Source organism: Rhamphochromis sp. 'chilingali' (assembly GCF_963969265.1).
Source record: "Rhamphochromis sp. 'chilingali' genome assembly, chromosome: 2".
NCBI classification, from domain to species: domain Eukaryota; kingdom Metazoa; phylum Chordata; class Actinopteri; order Cichliformes; family Cichlidae; genus Rhamphochromis; species Rhamphochromis sp. 'chilingali'.
Genome location: NC_137930.1, coordinates 64,950,684 through 64,976,903, shown reverse-complemented (window position 1 = coordinate 64,976,903; position 26,220 = coordinate 64,950,684). Strand labels below are relative to the sequence as shown.

Below are 26,220 nucleotides of genomic sequence, written 5' to 3'. Positions count from 1 at the left end.
GCTGGATGCACGTTCAATAAAGCAGCGTCACAAGAAAGCAACCGAGTGGTCATTCTACATATATGTTTCAAGTATTTAATTCCTTCACAACTCCAATCTGGAAAATTAATCATATTGTTTTGTAATATGTCAGGGTTGTTCCAGATACATATGTATGTATGTATCTGTTTGACGTTGAAGGGGCGTCATTAAATTCAAACCCTGATGGTATAAAATATCTGCTTATGCTTTGATTAGTCGAAGATCAATTGCTGTCTGCGTACGGTGGTGATCTTCCCACGCGTGTGTTCATTAAAATCAATTGTTTGACGAAGCTCTTCTGGACCATGGTTGTTTTTACTCTCCTCCTCAATATTTGAACCCTTAACAATGCCCTCTGCAGCTCTCCACCTTCCCTGAAAAGATGTCTTTTTTGTACACTTATGCAATTAATAAGGGGACGCAAGAACTCTCTAATGTTGGTCGATAATGTTGACAGATAATTGGAGATGACAAAATCTGCTCTACACAACTGCTCTGTAATCAGAATTTCTGTGTTTTGTTCAACAATTAAATCCTCCACAAAGACTTTTATTTATAGAGCCTCAATTTTATTGTCACAAAGAGACGGAGAATGGTTGTTCCCCTTTAGCACTCGGTTCTGGAGTTTACCCTTTACAGCATCCAGGCCTGACATTAATTGTTTACCGCTGTGAGGTGGCACAAAATCTGAATGCTGCTGAGTTTAGATGTGTGAACTGCTGTGGCGCTAAATGACAGAACACTCACTAAACTTATGAGATGCGTCTTCTGTGTGTAATCGAGAGCTCGAAGTCTCGAACTCTCTTTTATTTCTGCTTCTTTTTTTCAGTCTTTCTCAGATTTATTTCTTTTGTCTAGTCTGTCTGGCTCTCCTCTCATTTCTTCTTGTCATGTCTCCACACGTTCATACATGCACAGTAAAGCCTTTCTACAGTTCTGCACAAAAGTCTGTGTTCAGTGGTGAGATGCACCCATCGGCCCCTGCTGACACCTCTGTACTGGTGATATACACCACACCACTACAATGTAACCTACTATAATAATGCTGTTGACATGTGGTCACTCTACAGGACATGCTGACATAGTTAACACATATGTGTGCTCCTGCTCAGAGGTAAACCAGGGCAGCTATATTTTTCCATAAAGCTAGATTTAATCTAGGCCGTTAACTTTTAATGTTAGCATCTTGGTGAATTTTAAAGCACAGAGGCTTTCGTTTCTGAGAAAACATTTTCTGCTGTTTGACAGCTCAGTACACCCCCCTTGTGTTCAAGTCACAGACCACTGCCTTTCCCCAGATTTACATTTCACCTTACATTTGCACAGCCTACTTTACCTACTCATTGAATAATGAGTCTACCCTTCTCTTATCCCCGTTTACACTGAAACAATACATGAAAAACCTTTCACTGAGACTCTGGATAGGACTTTTGTGAAATTGCATCATGTGTGGGATGGTTTATAAGCTAAGTTGTATAAAAAATAAAAATTAAAACCACCTGAAGCTGCATCGCTGTATCACTTCTTTAGTAAAAGTTCATGCAAAACCATAGAGAGAGGCTGTGCCCTGAAACGAGGCGCCATCTGGTGGTTAAAAGTGGGTCTCAGGCTCAGAAAGGCCCCTGCAAGATTCTGGGTGGAGGCTGGACCTTTAGACAGACAGGCTGTGTGTGAGTCCTCTGCTGCAGTCCAGGCTGAAACAGTGGACACTTTCATTTGTCATGTCTGCGAGGTTTGTATTTTTATTTACTGACTGAAGATTAGTTTGTTTACGTTGTTGCACAGGCAGCTGAATACAGGTCAGAACTTTGCTGCTTTTCCCATCTGTAAAAAATGTTTTCACATCTGTTATGTGCAGGTTGTTCTGTGGATTTCTGCTCCTTGCAGTGTTCCTCAGTGGACTGAATGGATCAAGGTACAGTGGTATAAACCAAACTCTGCTGATGTTTCCTCTATTTGCGTGTGCATGCGTCAGATGTTTGCATAGCCTGTCTGACACTTTCTATAACAGACCAGCTGTAAACCAGGAGCTCTCCACTATTTTCAATGAGCTGTGGAGTTTGGATGTGAATCGCATGACACCTGGGATAGACTACATGATCTCTGTTCAGGTGAGAAATCTTTTCTAGTTTATTTAGCGCCTGCTATGTCTTGTGTTTGTACAAAGACGTGTTCTGTGTTTGAATTGCCTAGGGTAGAGCAAGCTTTGTAAGTCAGGGCAGCCACACGGTGCAGGATCACGCCTCGCAGCCGCTCTTCTCCAACGTTAATGAGAGCAAACTGAGAAATATAACCACTTTCTCTAGTAAGTGTGTAGTTGTGAGCACTCTGAGCTTAAACATTCAGATCGTGTTTGCAGTCATCACTGTAATAAATGGGATTTCTGGGCTCGCAGGCTTTATGACACTGCTGGACAACTATGAGCGGTCTACTGGCGTGACGGAACAAGTCACCACAGAGGAGCTCACAGAGATGGATCTCTTCTTGGACGCCGTCTTAGAGACAAAAGTCATGAAGGTATGCGTCACAACAAGCTCTGTCGAGCAGAAAGTTTACATTTGAGCACTTTAGTTACTCCATTCTGTTGGAGAAACCTGGTAGTTTCAGTCTGAATGTCTCCTCACAGCAACAAGAGAATTGTTTTTGGTATTGCACAACTTTCTATTGTTTCCTACAGTTCATGGTTTTGAGGCTGCAGCTGAACTCTAGAGGGAGTTTTATGTTCTTCCTGTTGCACTGCTGCTCTGCACACATTACTTCAAGACATTACAGAGGCAAAATAACATCTGTGTGCAGCTGTGGAATGTCGCTCTGGCCTCAGCAGTCTCCCAGAAGGGGATCACTGCAGGAATGTGGACATGATGTACTTTTTGTAGGTGGAAGAAACCCCACGCTTTTCAGTGATCTCAGCGGGGACACATGAGACAAATTCCTCACAATAACCCCTCCAACAGCGGAGATGCTGTGCTTTTCTCTTCAGAAATAGCACAGCATCTCCTCCTCTCCTCTGACTCTGGGCACACTCAGGTTTGCAACCATGAAGAAGCCAGAAAGAAAATGGAGGAGGATGTCAGATATTAGAGGATTTCTTTTCACAAAGTTTAAATGAGAAAACAAAAAAAAAAGAATCTTTAATAACACAGCTAAAGACAATATGATTCACAGAATCCTCGCAGAACAGAACACAGATAGGTGAGGTGCACAAAGTTTATTATCATCCCCAGCCAGTTGTGGCTTCCCCGCCCAGAGCCTGGTTCCTTGGGAGGTTTCTTCCCACTTAAAGGGCTTTTTTCCCTGTAGCCAAGTGATTGCTTACAGTGGTATTGTTCTGTAGGGTCTTTCCAGCCTTCCATCTTCTTTTGCTTATCCAGGGCCGGGTCATGGGGGCAGCAGCCCAAGCAGAGTCAAGTCCAAGCAGACCTCCCTCTTCCCAGCCACCTCCTCCAGCTTGTTCGGGGGAACATCAAGGTGTTCCCAGGCCAGCTGAGAGATATAATCTCTCCAGCGTGTCCTGGGTCTGCCATGGGGCCTCCTCCCAGTGGGACATGCCCGGAACGCCTCACCCAGGAGGCGCCCAGGCATCCTTGTCAGATGCCCGAACCACCTAAACTGGCTACTTTCAATGTGAAGGAGCAGTGGCTCTACTCTGAGCAGCGAGTAGCCAATTTCTTAAAGATGGGAACCACTACCCCGGTCTGCCAATCCAGGGGTACTGTCCCTGACCTCCACGCAACATGGTAGAGGCATGTCAACCAAGACAGGGTCTTTACCTTACAATATTCAACCTCTTCAGGTGACTGGTGTTGTGATTTAGTGCTATAAAAATGTATTTGAATCGAATCTTGCTCACTTTAGGGGCCGCTTCCATCTCACCCAATCTCTAAAATCTTCTTCTGTCACACCAACCCTCTGCATGTCCTCCTTCACTACATCAGTGAACTTTTTCTGCCTTCTCTAAATCTTCAGCATCAGTTTTTCCAACATATCCTATCCTATAGTATTCCTCCTCTGGACATGTCCAAATCATCTCAACCTGCTCAACCTGAGTTGTCCCCCCTGATGTACTCATTTGTAATCTTCTCCATCCATGGTGGCAGTGCCACCATCTCCAAATCATACATCACAGCAGGTCTCGCTGCCATCTTGTAAACCTTCCCTTTCTCTCTTGCTGCTGTCACAAATCACCCTGACACTCAACTCCACCCTCCCTGCACCCTGTTCTTAAACACATGAAACTTGCACCACTGGATGAACCAGATGACTGCAGGTAACATTTGGACAAAAAGTCTCATGACTCCATCTTTAGGGCTTAGTTAAATTAAATATTTAATAAGTTAATTTAACAATTAAAGACATATTCATCCAAAAGACACTCTTATAAAGTAGATTAAATATAGTGTTGACATAACATCTAGAGGTATGATTTGTTTTTTTAAAGAGTTAAATGTTGTAATTACATGAACAAAAGTGCTTTATTTCCAAGATGGCATCAGGGTTAAGATAAGATAAGATAACCTTTATTAGTCCCACACGTGGGAAATTTGTTTTGTCACAGCAGGAAGTGGACAGTGCAAAAGTTATGAGGCAAAAATTAGAATACAATAAGAATAAATACAGTACACAACTGTACAGAATAGAATAAAATAAAATACTATATACAGTAGAATAAAATAAAATAAATATACAATAAGATAAAAATAGAATACAAATACAAATACTATATACAACTGAGTAAAAATACAACGATGACAGAAAGGATTATTGCACTTAGTATTATTGCATATGTATGGATGTGTGTGCTTGATCAGTTAAAGTCTTTATTATGGAGTCTGACAGCAGTGGGGAGGAAAGACCTGCGAAATCTCTCCGTCCCACACCGTGGGTGCCGCAGTCTCCCACTGAAGGAGCTGCTCAGTGCTGTCACAGTCTGCTGCATGGGGTGGGAGACGTTGTCCAACAGGGATGACAGCTTAGCCGCCGTTCTCCTGTCACTCACCACCTCCACTGGGTCCAGAGGGCATCCTAGAACAGAGCTGGCCCTTCGGATCACCCTGTTCAGTCTCTTCCTGTCCCCAGCAGAGATGCTGCCGCCCCAGCAGACCACACCATAAAAGATAGCAGAAGCCACCACAGAGTCATAGAAGGTCTTCAGGAGTGGGCCCTCCACTCCAAACGACCTGAGTCTCCGCAGCAGGTACAGCCTGCTCTGCCCTTTCCTGTAGAGGGCGTCTGAGTTATGAGTCCAGTCCAGTCTATTGTTCAGATGAACACCAAGGTACCTGTAGCTGTCCACAGCCTCAATGTCCATACCCTGGATGTTCAGTGGTTGCAGTGGAGAATGCTTGTGCCTGCGGAAGTCTACCACCAGTTCCTTGGTTTTACTGGCGTTGATCTGGAGGTAGTTCAGCTGGCACCAGTCCACAAAGTCTTGGGTCAGACCTCTGTACTCCTTGTCGTCCCCATCAGTGATGAGGCCGACTATTGCAGAGTCATCAGAGAACTTCTGCAGGAAGCACTGGGTGGAATTGTGGGAGAAGTCTGCAGTGTAGATGGTGAAGAGGAACGGAGCCAGAACCGTTCCCTGTGGGGCCCCCGTACTGCAGACGACCCTGTCCGACACACAGCCCTGAGTCCTCACATACTGTGGTCGGTCGGTGAGGTAGTCCAGGATCCAGGTAGTGAGGTGATGGTCCACTCCAGAGTTCACCAGCTTGTCCTTTAGAACCGAGGGAAGAATAGTGTTGAAGGCACTGGAGAAATCAAAGAACATGATTCTCACAGTGCTTCCAGCGGTCTCCAGGTGAGCGAGGGAACGATGTAGGAGGTGAATGACGGCATCATCCGCTCCAATGCCAGGCTGGTAGGCAAACTGAAGTGGGTCCAGTGATGAGCTTATTAGGCGCCGAAGCTGAGCCAGGACCAACCGCTCCAGGGTCTTCATCAGGTGGGATGTCAGAGCCACCGGCCTGTAGCTGTTGAGGTCCTTGGGGCGTGAAGTCTTTGGCACTGGTACAACACAGGAGGTTTTCCAGAGCTGTGGGACTCTTCCCAACCTCAGGCTCAGGTTGAAGAGGTGCTCCATCACCCCACACAGTTGGTCCGCGCAGGACCTGACGACCCTCGAGCTGATGCCATCTGGACCCGCTGCCTTCTTGCCATTAATCCTCCTCAGTTCCCTCCTAACCTGGGTGGTTGAGAGAGACAGGCTGGAGCCTTGTGTTGAGTGTGTATTGGATGCTGTTGTTGGGGGTGGGGGGGAGTGAGCAGGGTGAATAGAGGAGGTTTTAACACCTTTTACGTTTTTATAATTATTTTAGGTGTAAAAGCTCAAAATAATGACATAAATACATCTGTTCATGTTATTATCACAATAATATTATTATTATTATGGCAAGTCAAGTTTGGATTCATAAATATCATCAATGATGTTTCTCCACAGCGGGCTCATCAATACCTGGTGAGAAAAGGTCAATCCAGCTCTGACTTGAGGCTTTTGAAGAAACAGCTCAACTTGATCTGGTTCCACCTCTACCACAGGCAGAGAAACACAGGGTGAGATCTCCTCCTGCCAACCATCCCGCTTTAACTGTGTCCAGTTGTTAAATTCATCCATGAGATTCTGCAACACTATAATTTAATATGCATTTCTTTGGTAAGAAGTATGTGTGTTTCTGTTCTTAAATTGATCATCACCAGCCTGGACTCCAGTGGATTTGAACATGTGTTTGTTGGCGAGACAAAATCAGGAACAGAAATCATTGGTTTTCACAACTGGGTCCAGTTCTACCTGCAAGAGAAAAACCAACACTTGGACTACAAAGGATATAAAGCCAGGGAGCATGATTTGGTAAGAATAACAGTTCACCAGACAGAAGAGATTCATTTCCTTCGCTGGTAACATAACCATTAATGTTCATGCTTTTGTCACAGCCTGATCAAGATGACCACGTTCTCAACCTCCAGTTCAGCTGGCACGGTGTGGTGAAGCCCGTTGGCAGTGCCTTCATCGGCACCAGCCCCGAGTTTGAGATGGCCGTCTTCACCATCGTCTTCCTCATGAACACGGAGAGAAGCACCACAGTTGTGGTCAACATTGACCAGTGTCAGATGGAGCTGGTGGTGATCAGACACGGGCGCTCACTCGGGACGGCGTACCCCAAACTGCTCAGCAGCAACGGCAGACATGTCAGGCAGCACGCGCACTGATGTGATCCATCATTTTATTCACTTCTGATAAAAACTAATCTTTGTTCAGCAATACGTGGCCTCATTGATAAGGAACTGACCTGCCTAATGTACTGCAAAGGACATTTACATGTATTTCAAGATCACTGTGACCTCAGTAGCTTTCAATAAAATGTTACTTTGGAGTTCAACATTTTTATTTTGCACAGGTTTTTTTTTTTTAGAAAACAAGTCTTTCTAGGCATTTACATTTATTCAATGTAATATATATAGAACATAGAACTGTGGCATGACCCTTGTGGGGACAGTAAAAGCGAACAAAAGCGAGATCCCGCAAGTGATGAAAAGTAAAGAAAATCATGTGTCCTTCCTCCCTGATGAGGCTTCAAAAAAGAAGGTTGTCCTGCTCCTGTCATCCATGCACATACAACCAAGCATAGGACCCACTGAAAACCTGAAATTATTGGATTTTAAAACCAAGCAAAGGTGGTGTTGATACTTTTAACCAGATGTGCACTCATATGGCTGTGGAAGAAAAAACAAGAAATGGCCCCTTTGCGTCTTCTATGGCATGATCATTGTTGGTGTGAACTCGTGGATCATTCACAATAAGAATGCAGTGAAGAGAGGTGACAACCAAATGCAGAGGAGGCATTATATGCAGGCTTTGGCACCGGCACTTATCAAACCATTGGCAGAGGCTTCCCTCTTCAAATCTGACACGTCAACTCACAGTCCTGATCTGTAGCATCCTCGACATCCCTACCCTTGTCACTCTTGCAGGTAAGGCAGGACCAGCAGTAGAAGAAAGTAGTATTCCCTTAGTGAGGTGTGCTGACTGCCCCGCAGGCTTGGACAGGAAGTGTGTCCATGCCATTATTACCCTGCGTGTACTGACAGCATGTAAGGAATGGCTAAGTAAGAGTGGTCCTAGAATTTGCATGTTATCCTTATTTAGGGCAGTGCTTATGGATAAATATCACAAAGTGGTGATTACCAGGGGAATTCATAGGGTGAAGAAAATATTTTAGTCAATTGATCATTTTCACCCACTCAAAAATGCCATTTCTTGTTTCTCTCTCCTGCAGCTGTTCGCATGTAGAACAGCTGTGCCTTCACCAGGGAAGTCTCAAATGTCCCTGGAAGGGCAGGTCAAACCCCAACTTTCCAGTGTCATTATTTTTTGTTTAGGAATTTTTTATTCTCATATTCCTAATTTTTCATTAACTTTGGAGCATTTCTTTAGGGTCCCCCCATGACATTTGTTTTGTTAGACATGTTGAAAATACCACAGTTGAAAACAAAAGAAGACCACTCTAATTTTTTGTCATAATTTGATATATTTCTGATGTTAGTGATGGTGTTACTCTTTATAGTGACAGTGTTCTAGGGTTAAACATGACAGTGAGTTCAGCACACCGTTACTGTATACCCATTAGTTTCTCCCATACTTGAAACACATTTTAATCAAGAAGCATTAAAATTTATCAGAGTGTGTAAGGGCTGGTGTGTTCTGTTACCTTCAGGAGGGCAACAACTTCCATTTTTCCAGTTAAAAAGGGAAAACAAACAAATAAACAGCAAGTTTGTTTTTATTCATAAATCATGGAAAACTATTTGCACTGGGTGCATGTTTATGCACGGTCTCCAAATTGAACACTAGAAAAAACAATATGTCAGAAATGACAAACTGGGACAGCACGTTCCCCTTCACTCTGCAACTCTCTGTAAGCGAACAGCCTGCACACCTTTACAATGTTTTCTTTCTTCCTTATTGGAGTTATTTCTGAACCAGCTGCCTAATCCAGATCTTATTTCACCTAACTTCATATTTACTCTATCTCTCTATCGCTCTCCTGTTTTCTTTAATGAACTGCTTTGATGAAATTTTCAATTCCATTTTTTTTATATAGTGACAAATTACAACCTTTGACTTTGGAGGGTTGTACTTGGCCTGCTACGCTGGATGTAAGAAGCTCTTCTCTCAACTGATCAACATTCCCAAGGCCACAAGGTGGTCTAGTACATTGGCTGTTGCCTTTTCTGTGTACTGAAATGAGGGGATGCAGATAAATGCAATTGCTGTCGGACTATCCAGTCTTTGAGTGATGACGTGATGAATCCTGTTTCTTATGGAACGCCAGGACTGCCATAATGAATTAATTAAATACACCATTAAATAATTAATTAAATGTGTCAATAATTAATTAATTACATATATCATAACTATTTATTTAATTAATTAATTCCAATTTTAATTAATTATTGCCACATTTAATTAATTATTTAATGGTGTATTTAATTAATTCATTATGGCAGTCCTGGCGTTCCATAGACGCTCCGGATGGAACGTGAAAAGTGGACATGTCCGGGGAAAAGAGGACGGTTGGTCACCCTAATCAACTTACCTATGTCACTATACTTAAATATGTAGTATTCTAATACCTGGGAATACCTTAAACCTAGCTGTGGGCTGCACAGGGTTCTCAGGGAGAGCAATATTGAGAGACCAACAAAAGCACCACAAGAGAATAAGAAAACAATCCATAATGCAAAAACACACCAAAACATAACAACTCAAAATACTGGCTCAAACTGACCCAGAACCGTGACAGGTAAGGAGATGTCATTTCAGGACTTAAACCAGACTCTAAGAAATTGCTGTGTCTAATTTTGCGATGCTGCGAGTAACAAACTGGGTTCCGTCTGGAGGTTGAAGAGGAACTCTCCCTCGCCAGGCCGACAGCCGTCTGTGCCACAGTTTATCTCATCTCATTTTATCTCATCTCAGTTTATCTCATGGAGTGCAGGGCTAAATTTAAAATTATTAGATATTTAAGACAATGTATATATTCTTCTATGACAAAAAATACAAGTGTTCATTTAAGCAAATAAACAGAGCCGTAAGAGATGTTTTTCAGAAATTGTTGTCTTTATTTTGATTTGCAACTAACAAATTTTTTAAAAATTTGTAGTTTTTGTCGTGCTCTCTATTATGTGAACCCCTCACCTAATTTGTTGTGTTTTTTAACAAATTAAACCCCAACAATCAAATGATCCCCTGTGAGCAAGCACTAGGCACAGTGGAAAGGAAAAACTCCCTTTAAACAGGAAGAAACCTTTGACAGAACCAGGCTCAGGAAGGGGCAGCCATCTGTCGCGACTGGTTGGGGGGTGAGAGGCAAAAGAAAAGAAAAATGAGAGCACAAGTTAGCTAAATGTTGCGCACGTTGTCTAACATGAACAACGTATGGTTTTCTGGACTGTGGATGAAAAGCAGTCCATCATTACTAGTCTTTAAAAGGGACCTAATCCATCACCAAGGTGGCAATATGGCTCAAGGAGGCCATAGACAGAGTTAAATAGGCAATCACTGTTAAGCATTGAAAAGCCCCAGTAAGCTGCAGGTATAATAAGGCCTACTGCGGCAACACCTAAACCTATTTTAAGTAGGCGTTTGGCACCATGACGCCATGAACCACTAGTCGGAGCCACGTCAGGAGATGGTTCTGAGACAGGACAATCAAGCTCTTCAGGTTGAAGACCAAGATTCTCCTGTGTCGGCACCACATCAGGAGGTGGTTCCAAGGCAGGAAAAAAAAGCTCCTCGGGTTCAGGAGCAAGATTCTCCAGCTGCAGAGGTTCACCAGTGATGTTGTGAACAGCAGCTAATATTTCTTCCTCCTCCTCCCTTCTCAGCTCATCCTGAAGATTATTAATTATTTCTCTTTTCATTTTAAGATGTTCATAAAGTTCATCTATGAGATCTTCGTTATGAACAATCTTGAAATTTTGCTCTTTGACTTTTTCTTTCAGCCAAAATATTTGCAGTGTCAGACTTTCTGTTGTCTTTTCTTGATACTCAAGATTTTGTAAACGTTTCTTGAGATTTGTGTTTGCTGTTTTTAATTTGTTTATCTCAGCAGCAATGCTGCTGTTCTCCTTAAGGAGATATTCTTCCTTTTCCTGAAAGTCACAGTGCATCATTTGAACGGCTTTAACCTGTTCCTGCAATTTAGCCTCCAGAGATTCCACCTGTGACTGTTTGTCATCCAGAGCCTGTCTCACCCGACGCTGAAGAGTACAGATTTCTTTTTTCAGCTCAACTATCTGTTCAGTCTTGTGATCTATTTCTCTATTCTGTTTTTCTATTATCTCTTCTTTTTTTGATATTTTATGGTGAGCTTCTCCCACTTGGTGCTCAAGTCTCACTAACGCTTCCTTGAGATGTGCGTTCTCTTTCTTCTGTTCATTTCTCTCCCTTTCAATCTGAGACAACTCAGCAACAATGTTGCTGTTCTGCTCAAGCAGAGATGCTTCCTTTTCCTGAAATTCATGGAGCATCATCCGAAAGGTTCTAACCTCTGCTTGCAAATTTTTATTCTCTGCAACAATTAGAGCTTGGATGTTATCTGACTGTTGAGTCACTTCTTCAAGCTCAACCATGCTTTCCCTAAAGTGGACATTCCTGTCATGCACATCTGTACTCATTTGTTCACGCTCATTTTTAAAGCGATAGTAATTCTTTTTGTAATATTTCTTTTCGCGCTTTAGGGTGCTTAACTCCAACTGGAGTTCTTGTATTTTCATTTGAAGGTCCCTAGGCTCCGATATTTCTCTCTCCACTAACCCACATAGTTCGATTGATTCCGCTGGAATCGCTCTGTCAGACTGTGAATTATTGACTATTTCTCGTGACATTTCTTTAAAAGCTTAATGCAACGTGTCGAAAGAAAAATACGTGTGCTTAATTATTTAACTTTAAAATAGTCCCTTTCTGAAAGGTTTCTGGTTTGCTAAACACAACTCGCTGTTTCTGAAAATGTTCCAAGTAAAACTGTGTTTGCAACGGTGAAGAGGGGGTATTTATAGACTTTCGTGGCTGCGAATTTGACGTCAGCGCTCTTTGAGCCTTTGATCCTTTGATTCTTTGGAACGTGATGTCACAGCAGGGGGCGTGGCCAGGATTTTTGGTCGAGGCGTCACATTAGCAGGCCAAGCAAATGTTTGCTGTATGGTCGGTCATATAGGGCTTCGGAGCGTGATGTCACGGGGGTGGGCGTGGAAAGGATTTTGGCCCGATTCACCATTTTGGGGGTCTAAGCTAGGAGCGATAGCATAGCCATGGTTCGTACTTGCTGTGTGCTCGGCTGCAATGTTCGATCTTACGACCGGCACGGGAATAAGGTTGGATTGTCTTTTTATGCTTTCCCAACCTGGAAGCGACATGAGGCAGCTCGTGTATCGATGTTACCAAACGAAGGCGTCTAGCCTGGATAGCAGCTGTGAGATGAGCTGACGTGCAGCTCTCTTCCATCTCCAAATATCTGTTGGTGCTCCAGACATTTTCATTCCGGTAAGTTCTAAATATGTTCATATCTCTCTTTATAGCCTATTAGTTTCATTTTCGATGCGCTCTGAGCTCATAGCAAATTAGAACAAACATCCTACTGAGTGATTTTGCAGAACTACCGTCTATTTATAGAGTTGCTAATTATTTGGCATTATTGCAGCAAACCAGCCGATGAAATGGATGAAACATCATGACTGGTTTCCAGCGCTACACGAGGGACCTGCTTCAAACAAACCACCATGCCAATCAGATTACTTCTTCCATGTGAGGGTGAAGAGGTGACCCTTCTGGATAAGATGGTGAAGGTTTGCTGCGTTTGGTGAATAGTGTGATAATAAAACCAGAGAAGAATGAAACCTGCTCCTGTTAAATGTTCTTAAGTCTTGTGCTGTTATTTTTTCAAAAGATACAGTAAATAAAGTAATGTTAGTAGTGGGTGATATCATGTAAACACTCATGATTTGGTGTAAACATTTTGTCATTTGTAAACTGTAAATGACATGGATTCTACACTGTTACTGATGTGATGTTCTATAAAGTGGTTTTAATAAAAAAAAAAAAAAAGGCAAAATAATTTAGTTTCTTTATTCAACTTTTGAACAGTGGGACTCAGTCAGTACATATTCAGTAAATGCAAATTATTTACACAGCAGTGCACTACAGGCATACATCTAGACCCCTAGATAAAACATGATGGCATTATAGCAGTGACAACTCCTCCACAGTAGCAGGTGGGGTTTTCTTTTTTGAGGACGGCTCCTTTTACCTGTCACTACAGATGGTCTGTTTATGTTTTGATCAAGAGCCTTTTTTGGGCAGCTGAAGAGAAGTCGTCTATCTTATGGCCAACCTCTGGGTGTATCTTGGTATTATTACCAGGCAAAACCCAGTATGCAGGTTCATCTGTAACGGTCCTTGTGCCACGGATCAACACTGTTCCGTCTACTTTAGACAGAAGAGCAGCGACGTGGGTGCAGGTCTCTGCGACTCCGGCCATACAGGTGCAGCGGGCGGCTTCAACCTTCCCTGTGATGCTCACAGTGACCCATGGCTGCAATGCTGGTTCATTCAGTCTTAGAGTGCAGCACCTGAAACACACACAGACAAAGTTCATTTAAAGACAAGAACTATGAGCCAAGGCCGACACAAATGTGTTTAATCTACTTTATCATAAATGTAACAAAGTGTCAAGAAAGTTAGCACATACATGTAATTTTTCATTTCTTTATGTGTCCATCTATAGAACGCTGCATGTTATAGTCTAAATCTGTCTGTTCTGTCAGAAACCTGCCTGCAGAAAATGAACCTAAAGTATGTAATGCAAGGATGTCATCACTTTAGAGATGGAGAAAGCATAAAGTGACAATTATGAATCACTTAATATGTTAAGGAGATTCTGCAGGTCATTAATCAAAGTATAAAACTAAAATAAAATGTATTTTTAGTGACACAAGATACAAATATGGAAGCAAGATGTATAATTAGAATTATTTATAATAAACATTAATAAATCATTGCAATTTCTTTAACCATAGAGAATAACTAAATCCTTCAGGACAGTGTCTCATCAATGCACTGAACTCACTATGTTATCCACCTAACAGTCTCCACATGTTCTCACTGTAATTTCCCCTCATGAATGAATTTATGCTGCAGTAATCGGAATGTTTGCAGGGAAATCAAACGCATTTCACTCGCTGTACTCGAGCTGACTTACCTTTGATTGAATGACGACTTGTACGCGCTGACTCCACAGATAAGGTATGAAATATATCAGGCTACGTCAATAGCGGTTGGTCTTCAGGGTTTCTACTCCACGGCCGTATTTCATACGGGTCCACATTTCCAATGCACGCTATTTTCTGCAAGTACCGCCGCTTCGCCTCTGGACGCAATCGGTCTCTATACAGTCCATTCTCTTTTAAGCTGCTTTTAAGCATCTTGTAATCGTCGTTCCAACACAGTGTGTTTGATTTGATTCGTAGACCCCGAAAATGCCGCCGCGCTCCCACAATGCATTGCGGCGTGACGTCAACTCCGAAGCCCTATTATTCGTATGGTACAGTACGGAGCCCCGCAAGGGACATGGGAGAAAAAAATGAGAAGAACTTTTGCGAGCGCTCGCAAAAGTTACTCGGGATCTTGCAAAAGTTTTGCGAGCGTCCGCAAAAGATCCTGCTACTTTTTGATGGCGGTTCTGTTGAAGGGTGCGGTACGGTACGGAGCAGAAATGGAGGAGGATTTAGAACATTTCCTGCGGTCAAGAGAGGTCCCACAAGAGGACATCATACACATGCATCAAGACAAAGTACGTATAAAATTCCGTAAGTCAAAGAACAAGACAGCATAAAACACCGGGGTTGAGAAGGCGAGTAACTTGTTGAAAAACACTTGTTGTATATGCAAGCCTTTAATGTTAACTCTTGTAAATATGTTCAGGTTAATTAACATAACTGGTTAAGTGCACATATGTTTTGAAATTTCATAAAGTTATCTGGCTGTGCCGTTACCATGGTAACGTGGACGCCACTGTAATACATCCTTTTACTCTTGTAAGTGAGACATGTAGGCTGAAAATAAAGAGGTGTATCTTTTTTCAATGTCTTAAAATCTATTGACATATTTTGTAGACTTTTTAAGAACATTCATGATTTTTAATAGGCTAAGGTAAAAGATTGAAGAAGAGTCTCATGAACTTGAAGGGTTAATGTGTCTGCTGTCAATTACTGCAGTACTTGCACAAATAAATTTCAAACATATTCAGAACATTGATATTTTAGAATCTGTATAATTCATTTACATTTCTTATGGAAAGTGCATGTTTTTTCTTGTACCCAGGACCATGGACTGAATATCATCGCACAAGGTTTGCCTTTAGATTCAAGCAACCAACTTTCCCCATCAAATTCAGGAGATCCACAGAGCCCCCTACGTGTATCAATTGGCAGGATAAAGGTTGTTGATGATCTTTTGACTGTATTTATGGACAGTAGCATAATGAATGTGACTTTAAAGTTGAACTTTGTAAATGAAAATGCTGTTGATGACGCTGGGGTGTCAAGGGAGGTTTACACTGCATTTTGGGAGCAATTTTTGGAACAGTGTGAAGGTGAAACTGAACGAGTTCCAAGGCTGAGGCCAGACTTTTGTGAGGCTAAAAGGCAAGCAGTTGGGCAGATATGGGTGAAAAGGCTTACTAGATCATGGTGTCTTTCCTGTGAGGCTGTCAAAAGGCATCAGTTGATGTAGACATTCTGATTACCGTACATCGTTTCTCAACTATCTCCCTCCTGTTGAGAGATCAGCTGTTGAGAAAGTTCTAAAAGGCACATTGGATGAAAATGATGAAGAGGACCTGCTTCACCTTTTCTACAAGGATGGGTTCCCACTTCCCATCACCTAAGAACAACATGCATCCTGCCATTGAAACAATGGCTCATAAGGCCATTCTCCAAGAGCCAAAGTATATAATGGATTGCTTCTCCACACCCATGGCACGTCTGCAGCTGAAACTGTCAGACAAGGAAAGTGTGTTGTCTCTGTATGAGACAAAGAAGGCCACAGGCAAAAGAGTAGTGCAGCTATTTGAAACAACAAAATTGATACTGTCTCAGGGAGAACAGACAACCTTTAACCATCTTCAGCGTTATGTCAAAAACACTGATGAACCAAAGCTGAAAAAATCCTGCACTTCTGCACAGGATCTTCTGTGATCTGTGTTGACAAAATTTGTGTGTGCTTTAATGCTGAAACTGGGCTCAACAGAAGGCCTGTTGCTCATACCTGTGGAGCTACCCTTGAAGTGCCATTTACTTACAGTTCTTATCCTGAATTTTGTACCGGGTTCGACAATGTCCTTTCCAGCAATTACTTTGAAATGGACATCATTTGAACTTGATGTGTGTACTAATGGTTACAGCTGTAATTGTTATATGTATGATTATCCTTGAGTTCATAAATTCTGTCTTTTTTTTTTATTTATCATTGAAGCATTTCATACATTCAGCCGTATAGTGAGCAGTCATCAATTTAATTTTCCGATGGTTTAGTTGTATGTTACCTCAGATTTCACAAGGACTTTTCATTGTTTAAAATGCTTTGAAAATGACTTTTCCTCTGCTAATGTGTTTCCTCTTTTTTGATAAATGAGTGCAAATAAAAGCAGCTCCAGTTATTCAGATATTTTAAGATAAAATAAATGTTTTAACTGTTCTCAATTTTCTTCCATGGTCCATATTTTTTAGTCCATCCATCTCTTAAACGTTAATGTTGATTCAGAACAAAACCCTTACTTTAGCTTGATGCTGAGAAACTGAACTTTTTAACATGGGGTTCTATGAGGGCTGGCTGGCTTTTGAATCCAGCACACCAGAGCCTGACCAGAAACTGGTCGCTCCTGATATGGGCGTCACTTATGGCTGCCGTAATAGCATTTGAGCTTCTGATGAGGTCATGCATGAGGCGTTTTCATAATAAGACACGAAACGAATGCTGAATAAAATTTGAAATGTTTCTGCTGAGCTATTTAACAAGTCAGCAGCGCCGCTGTGTGGCCAAATGAGCGTACTGCATCAAAAATCAAACGAGACGCTGAAAATGAGAGACGTGGATAGTTTTCCATTGTTTCTAATGCAGGACGCTTCGCACAGCATCACGCACACAGACAAAATTCTTTTAAAATAAATTATGTTAAAACGTTGAATTATGTTAATCAATGATGCGACAAAGTAAAAATACTCCATTACTGTACTCATGTAGAGTTACAGTATTCGAGAATTCTCCTGAGAGCTTTGGTTTTACACCAAACATCTGAAGTCAAACGTCTCCACTGCAGTGCCTTGCGGTCAGCAGCGGATCAATTCCCATGACAAAGTGGTCAAGATTCTACAGAGCATCCTGGTATTACCTCACCCTGTGAGGATTTTAATATGTCAGATTATATTCTTTTTTTTTTTATACATTTGTCAACAGAACACAAGTTTCCACTGAAATCACAGAAAACATACCTGACAGAATCCTTTGGTTGTTCCATATCCACCTGCACAGGAAACACCGGCAGGAAGACCAGGCCAGTGTTTCTTACAGACCTTTGGTTCAATGGCAGACACGTCCACCACCGTCGGCTCATCAACAGGTTCGCCATCAGTTTCAGTTTTTCCCCATCCAGCCACCTGACACACTTGATTTTCTTTTAGGTTTATTTCAGCACGTGGAGGCTGAATTGTTTGTACTCTGTGAACTAATCGAACGTTCACACACAACTGGAGACACAACATGAAGTAAAAAATAGAAACACATTTTCATGTAAAAACTCTTTTAAAAATATAATTATTCTACAAATACATCACATGAAACTGATGCTGCTTTCAATGATGTCATTAGCATGTTCAGTGTTTTTGTATCCTTCATGGATTTCATTTTCTCTCAATCTTTACTTTGGGATGATCAGTGTGTGCGGTCACTGTGTGAGTAATCATTGAGAGGGAATTAAAAATGTCAACAATTTTAAACTGATATCTTTATTTCTCATTAGGCAATCGTCACAAGCAGGTTAATGTCAGCATTGCTGTAACCAACGGCTGTCAGAAGTCAAAGGTCATTTTTATTTGATGCTATTGCACTTAATTGTGTTTTATTTTCCCTCGAAATAACATCTGCCTTATCAATAACTTAGAGTGATCTGATCAATAAACACAAGTTTGAAAAAGTTTGTTTTTGGATGAACTTCATGAACAGGAAATCTAACTCACAACCGGTCACAGTGTGCAGCAGTGAGCACAAAGTCTTCAGTGATGAGGAATTCTCCACAGACATGTTGACCCTTGTTATTCTGAACTGATCCCATGTAGGGTATCGAGTTGTCCAGAGCTTTTGTTCCATGAAAAATTCCTGTTGAAAACTCTGGTAAATAAAAAAAAAGAAGATGATAAAGTTAGTGTGCCGTTTACAGCCGTAAGATAAATCAGGTATATTTGATGTTCACACTGATGCCTTGTAGACATGGTAGAAAACAAAGAAGAAACTTGTGAAGACAGTGCATGGTGCCAGCAGGACACTCAAACTGTCCTTTACTCAGTAGAAAGACTTTTATACATCACGCGTCTTAGTTTGAAGGCTGGTCTATCGTTATCATCTCGACTTCCTGTCATGCCAACCTCTCTGCAGTGCAGGTTTGATTTACCATTATCTAATGTCAAAAGGGGGGTGGTGCGTTACAAGGCAGCAAGAGAGACAGAAAGGCAGGAGAGTTCAGGTAAGAGTTGGATTTTAAATAGAGTGCGGGCAGGCAGAGATGAGGATCCAAATGCAGGACTCAAACACAGAATTGTAACTCAAAACCTCAGCTTTATTGCTGGAGAAATTAAAACATGAACTGAACAAGGGTAGTGAACACGAAAATATTGACCACAGTATAAAACACACATCCGATGGTACGATGCGGCACTGAGCAAGGGCAAACACAGGGCTAATATACACAGGGAAGTAATCAGGGAATGGAAAACAGGAAACAGGAAAACAATACACACTAAACTAACACTAAACTAAGACACGGACTGGACAGAGAGAGACAGACTAGACACTGAACTAAACCAGCAAAAAACATGAGAACACAAAACCTAAGAACTAATCCCTAAACAAGAATAACTAAAACATAGATTAATAATCATCATCATCATCATCATAACCAACAAAAGCACCACAAGAGAATAAGAAAACAATCCATAATGCAAAAACACACCAAAACATAACAACTCAAAATACTGGCTCAAACTGACCCAGAACCGTGACAGGTAAGGAGATGTCATTTCAGGACTTAAACCAGACTCTAAGAAATTGCTGTGTCTAATTTTGCGATGCTGCGAGTAACAAACTGGGTTCCGTCTGGAGGTTGAAGAGGAACTCTCCCTCGCCAGGCCGACAGCCGTCTGTGCCACAGTTTATCTCATCTCAGTTTATCTCATGGAGTGCAGGGCTAAATTTAAAATTATTAGATATTTAAGACAATGTATATATTCTTCTATGACAAAAAATACAAGTGTTCATTTAAGCAAATAAACAGAGCCGTAAGAGATGTTTTTCAGAAATTGTTGTCTTTATTTTGATTTGCAACTAACAAATTTTTTAAAAATTTGTAGTTTTTGTCGTGCTCTCTATTATGTGAACCCCTCACCTAATTTGTTGTGTTTTTTAACAAATTAAACCCCAACAATCAAATGATCCCCTGTGAGCAAGCACTAGGCACAGTGGAAAGGAAAAACTCCCTTTAAACAGGAAGAAACCTTTGACAGAACCAGGCTCAGGAAGGGGCAGCCATCTGTCGCGACTGGTTGGGGGGTGAGAGGCAAAAGAAAAGAAAAATGAGAGCACAAGTTAGCTAAATGTTGCGCACGTTGTCTAACATGAACAACGTATGGTTTTCTGGACTGTGGATGAAAAGCAGTCCATCATTACTAGTCTTTAAAAGGGACCTAATCCATCACCAAGGTGGCAATATGGCTCAAGGAGGCCATAGACAGAGTTAAATAGGCAATCACTGTTAAGCATTGAAAAGCCCCAGTAAGCTGCAGGTATAATAAGGCCTACTGCGGCAACACCTAAACCTATTTTAAGTAGGCGTTTGGCACCATGACGCCATGAACCACTAGTCGGAGCCACGTCAGGAGATGGTTCTGAGACAGGACAATCAAGCTCTTCAGGTTGAAGACCAAGATTCTCCTGTGTCGGGACCACATCAGGAGGTGGTTCCGAGGCAGGGAAACCTCCAGCAGAACCAGGCTCAGGAGGGGACAGTCAACTGCTGGGACTGGTTGGGGGGGGAGGGTGAAAAAAGAAAAAAGATGAAGAAGGTGGAGAATATGTGTTAGGGGGGACAGGAGAGGTGAAAAGTAAGATGGATCACAGGTGGAGGAGGACGAGGCTAAATCATCTGAATAAGCGGCAGAACCAGCCTTTTTTCTTCTTTTTCAGGTATTTTTCCATGAGCTCGTTCTCCAGGATAAGGGTTCTCAATTGATCATTTGTTTCTGCATTCTGCTGCTCGAATTGCTGGCATCTTTGCTCCATTTCTTTTAAAGTTTCTTGTTTTTTTCTAAGCTTTTCTGTCAGGTCTTCATGTATTTTCTCTTGTTGTTGCTTTTGTGCCTGCATTTCAATTATTTGGCTCTTCAAGTCATTGGACTTCAACAACATCTCCTTAATGACCGCTGAGTGTTTCCTCTTCATTCCATCAATCCTACGCTGCATCTTTGAACATCGTTTTTCCAGTATTTCCTTTTCTCTTTGCAGTTCAGGTGTTTCATTACAAAATTCTAGCAATTCTAGATTCCTTCTCTCAAGGTCCCGGAGAATACGTTTTTCTTTGTTCTGTTGCTTTTTTTCTTCAAGAAGCTTTTTCTTTTTGCACTTTGTTTTACCAAACCTGACTATCAGATCGTTGTACAATTTCTGTGTGGCTTTGAGTTTGTCCTGCATTTGTATTTCCTTTTCTCTTTGCAGTTTAAGTGTTTCGTCATATTCTTTATTATAAAATTCTTGCAATTCTAGATGCCTTCTCTCAAAGTCCTGGATAATACGTTTTTCTTCTTCCTGTTGCTTTTTTTCTTCAAGAAGCTCTTCATTTTTGCACTTTGTTACACCAAACCTGACTATCAGATCGTTGTACAAGTTCTGCATGGCTTTGAGTTCGTCCTGCATTTGTATTTCCTGTTCAGTCTTCTGTTGGTGGATTTTTTCAATTGTTTTCTCCGCTTCATTGAGCTTTCCTCGAAGCACCTGATTCTGTTTCTCAATGTTTTGGAGATCCCACTGTATCTCCTCAATATTAGCTTTCTTTCGTTGAAGCTGGGCAGATGTTTCTTTTAATTCAGCACTCTGTGTTCCTGATGAAAGAAAACGAGAAAAGATCTTCTCTCGTCCTTCATCAAACTTCACTCCCGAGCCCTCATTGATCATTTCTATATCAGGCTGGCGTTGCTGTTTTTCTTCCAGGTCTTTATTTCGTGCTTCCAGTTGTCTGCACTTTTCCTCTAGTTGAAGCTTCTCTTCTTCAATTTGTTTAATTTTGTAATGTAGGTCAGATTTTTCCTTCTGACTTTCATGTAATGCTCTTTGGACTGATAAGACACCATCCGTGGTCATTTCTCCTGGAGAGATTGGCCGGCCAGAACACAAAGGACAGGCAGCATAATCTTTTTGTGTTTGTTGGCGTTTTTGTGGAAGCATGTTGGAGCCTGTGCACAGTGACTCTGAAAAGGCTTAGAAATATTTCCAAATGTATCTCTGGTCGAACGTTTGAAGGCTGTGAACAAACTGATTTTAAAATTGCTGCTTCTGATCCCTATTTATAGACTTTCGTGGCTGCGAATTTGACGTCAGCGCTCTTTGAGCCTTTGATCCTTTGTTCGATCACAGGATCACAGGATCACATGACAGCTGTGCGTAATTCTGCGCATGCTCAGAGAATACACATTGAGATGCACGGTTTTGTTTTGTTTTGAATTTTTTTAAATACCCTGAAAACAGTGTTGCCAACTTAGCGATTTTGTCGCTATATTTAGAGAGTTTTCAAACCCCCCTTAGCGTCGTTTTTTTTTTTTTTTCTAAAAAGCGACTAGCGACAAATCTGGCGACTTTTTCTGGTGTTATTGGAGGCTTATTTATGACGACTTTTGACGTGAAAGCGCTTGTTGCTCTTACTATCAACAAGCAGCGGGTGCTGCCGTGGGCACATCGCTCGTGCCAAAGCGCTCACAGGCGTAGGATAGTCCTCCTCCAGCCGCTATCAGGGCAGGAGATGTTCACGTGCGTCCAAACTGCAAATGAATCGCGCACGAGCAAAGCCGCCGCTCCCGCACTGACTGTAACGCAGTCAATTCTTCTTTTACTGTTATGCTGTTTTGTGGATCACAAGGTTTAAAACTACTTGTAAACACACACACAGTAACTCCACCCTAACCTGCAGCTGCAGCGCAAATAACAACGAAAATTGTTTGTAAACGTGTCCTGGAGTTTACAGGTGCAGACAGTGCAACAGCTTCCAGGTCATTTAGGCTACGTTCACACTGCAGGTCTTAATGCTCAATTCCGATTTTTTGATCAAATCCGATTTTTTTGTCTCCTCGTTCACACTACAAATAAAATGCGACAGCAAACGCGCTCTAGTGTGAACGCTCAAAGCGGCCCGCATGCGCAAAAGAAGATGTCATACACAACGCGCTCTGTTTAGACCAAGAACAAACAGTATTGTTTGACTGATGGCCGTTAATATAAAGACTTCGGACTTTACGTTTCCCAATTTTTGCTTTAAGTTATTTTGTTATTTACATAATAATGTAAATAACCTAATAATGATCCTTATTGCTGTTTAAGAGAGGAGCGGTGCTTCAAAGGATAGCTGCAGATTTCTGTCAGAATCTGCAGATTATACAGTACAAATAAAATGTTTACGTTGTCTTCCCATTCCCATGACAAAGTGGTCAAGATTCTACAGAGCATCCTGGTATTACCTCACCCTGTGAGGATTTTAATATGTCAGATTATATTCTTTTTTTTTTTTTATACATTTGTCAACAGAACACAAGTTTCCACTGAAATCACAGAAAACATACCTGACAGAATCCTTTGGTTGTTCCATATCCACCTGCACAGGAAACACCGGCAGGAAGACCAGGCCAGTGTTTCTTACAGACCTTTGGTTCAATGGCAGACACGTCCACCACCGTCGGCTCATCAACAGGTTCGCCATCAGTTTCAGTTTTTCCCCATCCAGCCACCTGACACACTTGATTTTCTTTTAGGTTTATTTCAGCACGTGGAGGCTGAATTGTTTGTACTCTGTGAACTAATCGAACGTTCACACACAACTGGAGACACAACATGAAGTAAAAAATAGAAACACATTTTCATGTAAAAACTCTTTTAAAAATATAATTATTCTACAAATACATCACATGAAACTGATGCTGCTTTCAATGATGTCATTAGCATGTTCAGTGTTTTTGTATCCTTCATGGATTTCATTTTCTCTCAATCTTTACTTTGGGATGATCAGTGTGTGCGGTCACTGTGTGAGTAATCATTGAGAGGGAATTAAAAATGTCAACAATTTTAAACTGATATCTTTATTTCTCATTAGGCAATCGTCACAAGCAGGTTAATGTCAGCATTGCTGTAACCAACGGCTGTCAGAAGTCAAAGGTCATTTTTATTTGATGCTATTGCACTTAATTGTGTTTTATTTTCCCTCGAAATAACATCTGCCTTATCAATAACTTAGAGTGATCTGATCAATAAACACAAGTTTGAAAAAGTTTGTTTTTGGATGAACTTCATGAACAGGAAATCTAACTCACAACCGGTCACAGTGTGCAGCAGTGAGCACAAAGTCTTCAGTGATGAGGAATTCTCCACAGACATGTTGACCCTTGTTATTCTGAACTGATCCCATGTAGGGTATCGAGTTGTCCAGAGCTTTTGTTCCATGAAAAATTCCTGTTGAAAACTCTGGTAAATAAAAAAAAAGAAGATGATAAAGTTAGTGTGCCGTTTACAGCCGTAAGATAAATCAGGTATATTTGATGTTCACACTGATGCCTTGTAGACATGGTAGAAAACAAAGAAGAAACTTGTGAAGACAGTGCATGGTGCCAGCAGGACACTCAAACTGTCCTTTACTCAGTAGAAAGACTTTTATACATCACGCGTCTTAGTTTGAAGGCTGGTCTATCGTTATCATCTCGACTTCCTGTCATGCCAACCTCTCTGCAGTGCAGGTTTGATTTACCATTATCTAATGTCAAAAGGGGGATGGTGCGTTACAAGGCAGCAAGAGAGACAGAAAGGCAGGAGAGTTCAGGTAAGAGTTGGATTTTAAATAGAGTGCGGGCAGGCAGAGATGAGGATCCAAATGCAGGACTCAAACACAGAATTGTAACTCAAAACCTCAGCTTTATTGCTGGAGAAATTAAAACATGAACTGAACAAGGGTAGTGAACACGAAAATATTGACCACAGTATAAAACACACATCTGATGGTACGATGCGGCACTGAGCAAGGGCAAACACAGGGCTAATATACACAGGGAAGTAATCAGGGAATGGAAAACAGGAAACAGGAAAACAATACACACTAAACTAACACTAAACTAAGACACGGACTGGACAGAGAGAGACAGACTAGACACTGAACTAAACCAGCAAAAAACATGAGAACACAAAACCTAAGAACTAATCCCTAAACAAGAATAACTAAAACATAGATTAATAATCATCATCATCATAACCAACAAAAGCACCACAAGAGAATAAGAAAACAATCCATAATGCAAAAACACACCAAAACATAACAACTCAAAATACTGGCTCAAACTGACCCAGAACCGTGACAGGTAAGGAGATGTCATTTCAGGACTTAAACCAGACTCTAAGAAATTGCTGTGTCTAATTTTGCGATGCTGCGAGTAACAAACTGGGTTCCGTCTGGAGGTTGAAGAGGAACTCTCCCTCGCCAGGCCGACAGCCGTCTGTGCCACAGTTTATCTCATCTCAGTTTATCTCATGGAGTGCAGGGCTAAATTTAAAATTATTAGATATTTAAGACAATGTATATATTCTTCTATGACAAAAAATACAAGTGTTCATTTAAGCAAATAAACAGAGCCGTAAGAGATGTTTTTCAGAAATTGTTGTCTTTATTTTGATTTGCAACTAACAAATTTTTTAAAAATTTGTAGTTTTTGTCGTGCTCTCTATTATGTGAACCCCTCACCTAATTTGTTGTGTTTTTTAACAAATTAAACCCCAACAATCAAATGATCCCCTGTGAGCAAGCACTAGGCACAGTGGAAAGGAAAAACTCCCTTTAAACAGGAAGAAACCTTTGACAGAACCAGGCTCAGGAAGGGGCAGCCATCTGTCGCGACTGGTTGGGGGGTGAGAGGCAAAAGAAAAGAAAAATGAGAGCACAAGTTAGCTAAATGTTGCGCACGTTGTCTAACATGAACAACGTATGGTTTTCTGGACTGTGGATGAAAAGCAGTCCATCATTACTAGTCTTTAAAAGGGACCTAATCCATCACCAAGGTGGCAATATGGCTCAAGGAGGCCATAGACAGAGTTAAATAGGCAATCACTGTTAAGCATTGAAAAGCCCCAGTAAGCTGCAGGTATAATAAGGCCTACTGCGGCAACACCTAAACCTATTTTAAGTAGGCGTTTGGCACCATGACGCCATGAACCACTAGTCGGAGCCACGTCAGGAGATGGTTCTGAGACAGGACAATCAAGCTCTTCAGGTTGAAGACCAAGATTCTCCTGTGTCGGCACCACATCAGGAGGTGGTTCCAAGGCAGGAAAAAAAAGCTCCTCGGGTTCAGGAGCAAGATTCTCCAGCTGCAGAGGTTCACCAGTGATGTTGTGAACAGCAGCTAATATTTCTTCCTCCTCCTCCCTTCTCAGCTCATCCTGAAGATTATTAATTATTTCTCTTTTCATTTTAAGATGTTCATAAAGTTCATCTATGAGATCTTCGTTATGAACAATCTTGAAATTTTGCTCTTTGACTTTTTCTTTCAGCCAAAATATTTGCAGTGTCAGACTTTCTGTTGTCTTTTCTTGATACTCAAGATTTTGTAAACGTTTCTTGAGATTTGTGTTTGCTGTTT

At 41.4% G+C, this 26,220-nt stretch overlaps 1 protein-coding gene and 2 long non-coding RNA genes across 3 annotated transcripts; 2 read left to right on the top strand and 1 right to left on the bottom strand.

The window, feature by feature from the left end:
* Positions 1-1,650: 1,650 nt before the first annotated feature.
* Positions 1,651-7,403, top strand: LOC308391636 (uridylate-specific endoribonuclease C-like). The gene is made up of 8 exons (XM_080874292.1): positions 1,651-1,753; positions 1,880-1,936; positions 2,033-2,132; positions 2,215-2,326; positions 2,417-2,538; positions 6,461-6,573; positions 6,718-6,868; positions 6,952-7,403. The coding sequence occupies exons 1-8, from the start codon at positions 1,743-1,745 to the stop codon at positions 7,225-7,227; spliced, it is 942 nt and encodes a 313-aa protein (XP_080730418.1). The 5' UTR covers positions 1,651-1,742; the 3' UTR covers positions 7,228-7,403.
* A 6,058-nt stretch (positions 7,404-13,461) lies between these two features.
* LOC308388663 lies at positions 13,462-14,590 on the bottom strand. The gene is made up of 2 exons (XR_013970153.1): positions 14,277-14,590; positions 13,462-13,647 (listed from the first exon to the last, which is right to left on the bottom strand). It is a non-coding gene; the product is annotated as an uncharacterized lncRNA (long non-coding RNA).
* Positions 14,591-14,636: 46 nt separating this feature from the next.
* LOC308388658 lies at positions 14,637-16,776 on the top strand. The gene is made up of 2 exons (XR_013970150.1): positions 14,637-14,867; positions 15,398-16,776. It is a non-coding gene; the product is annotated as an uncharacterized lncRNA (long non-coding RNA).
* Positions 16,777-26,220: the final 9,444 nt, after the last annotated feature.

Coding starts and splice junctions, on each gene's coding strand:
- LOC308391636 (XM_080874292.1), top strand. Junction 1,937..2,032: donor AGTGGACTGAATGGATCAAG/GTACAGTGGTAT, acceptor TTTCTATAACAG/ACCAGCTGTAAACCAGGAGC. Junction 6,869..6,951: donor AAGCCAGGGAGCATGATTTG/GTAAGAATAACA, acceptor CTTTTGTCACAG/CCTGATCAAGATGACCACGT.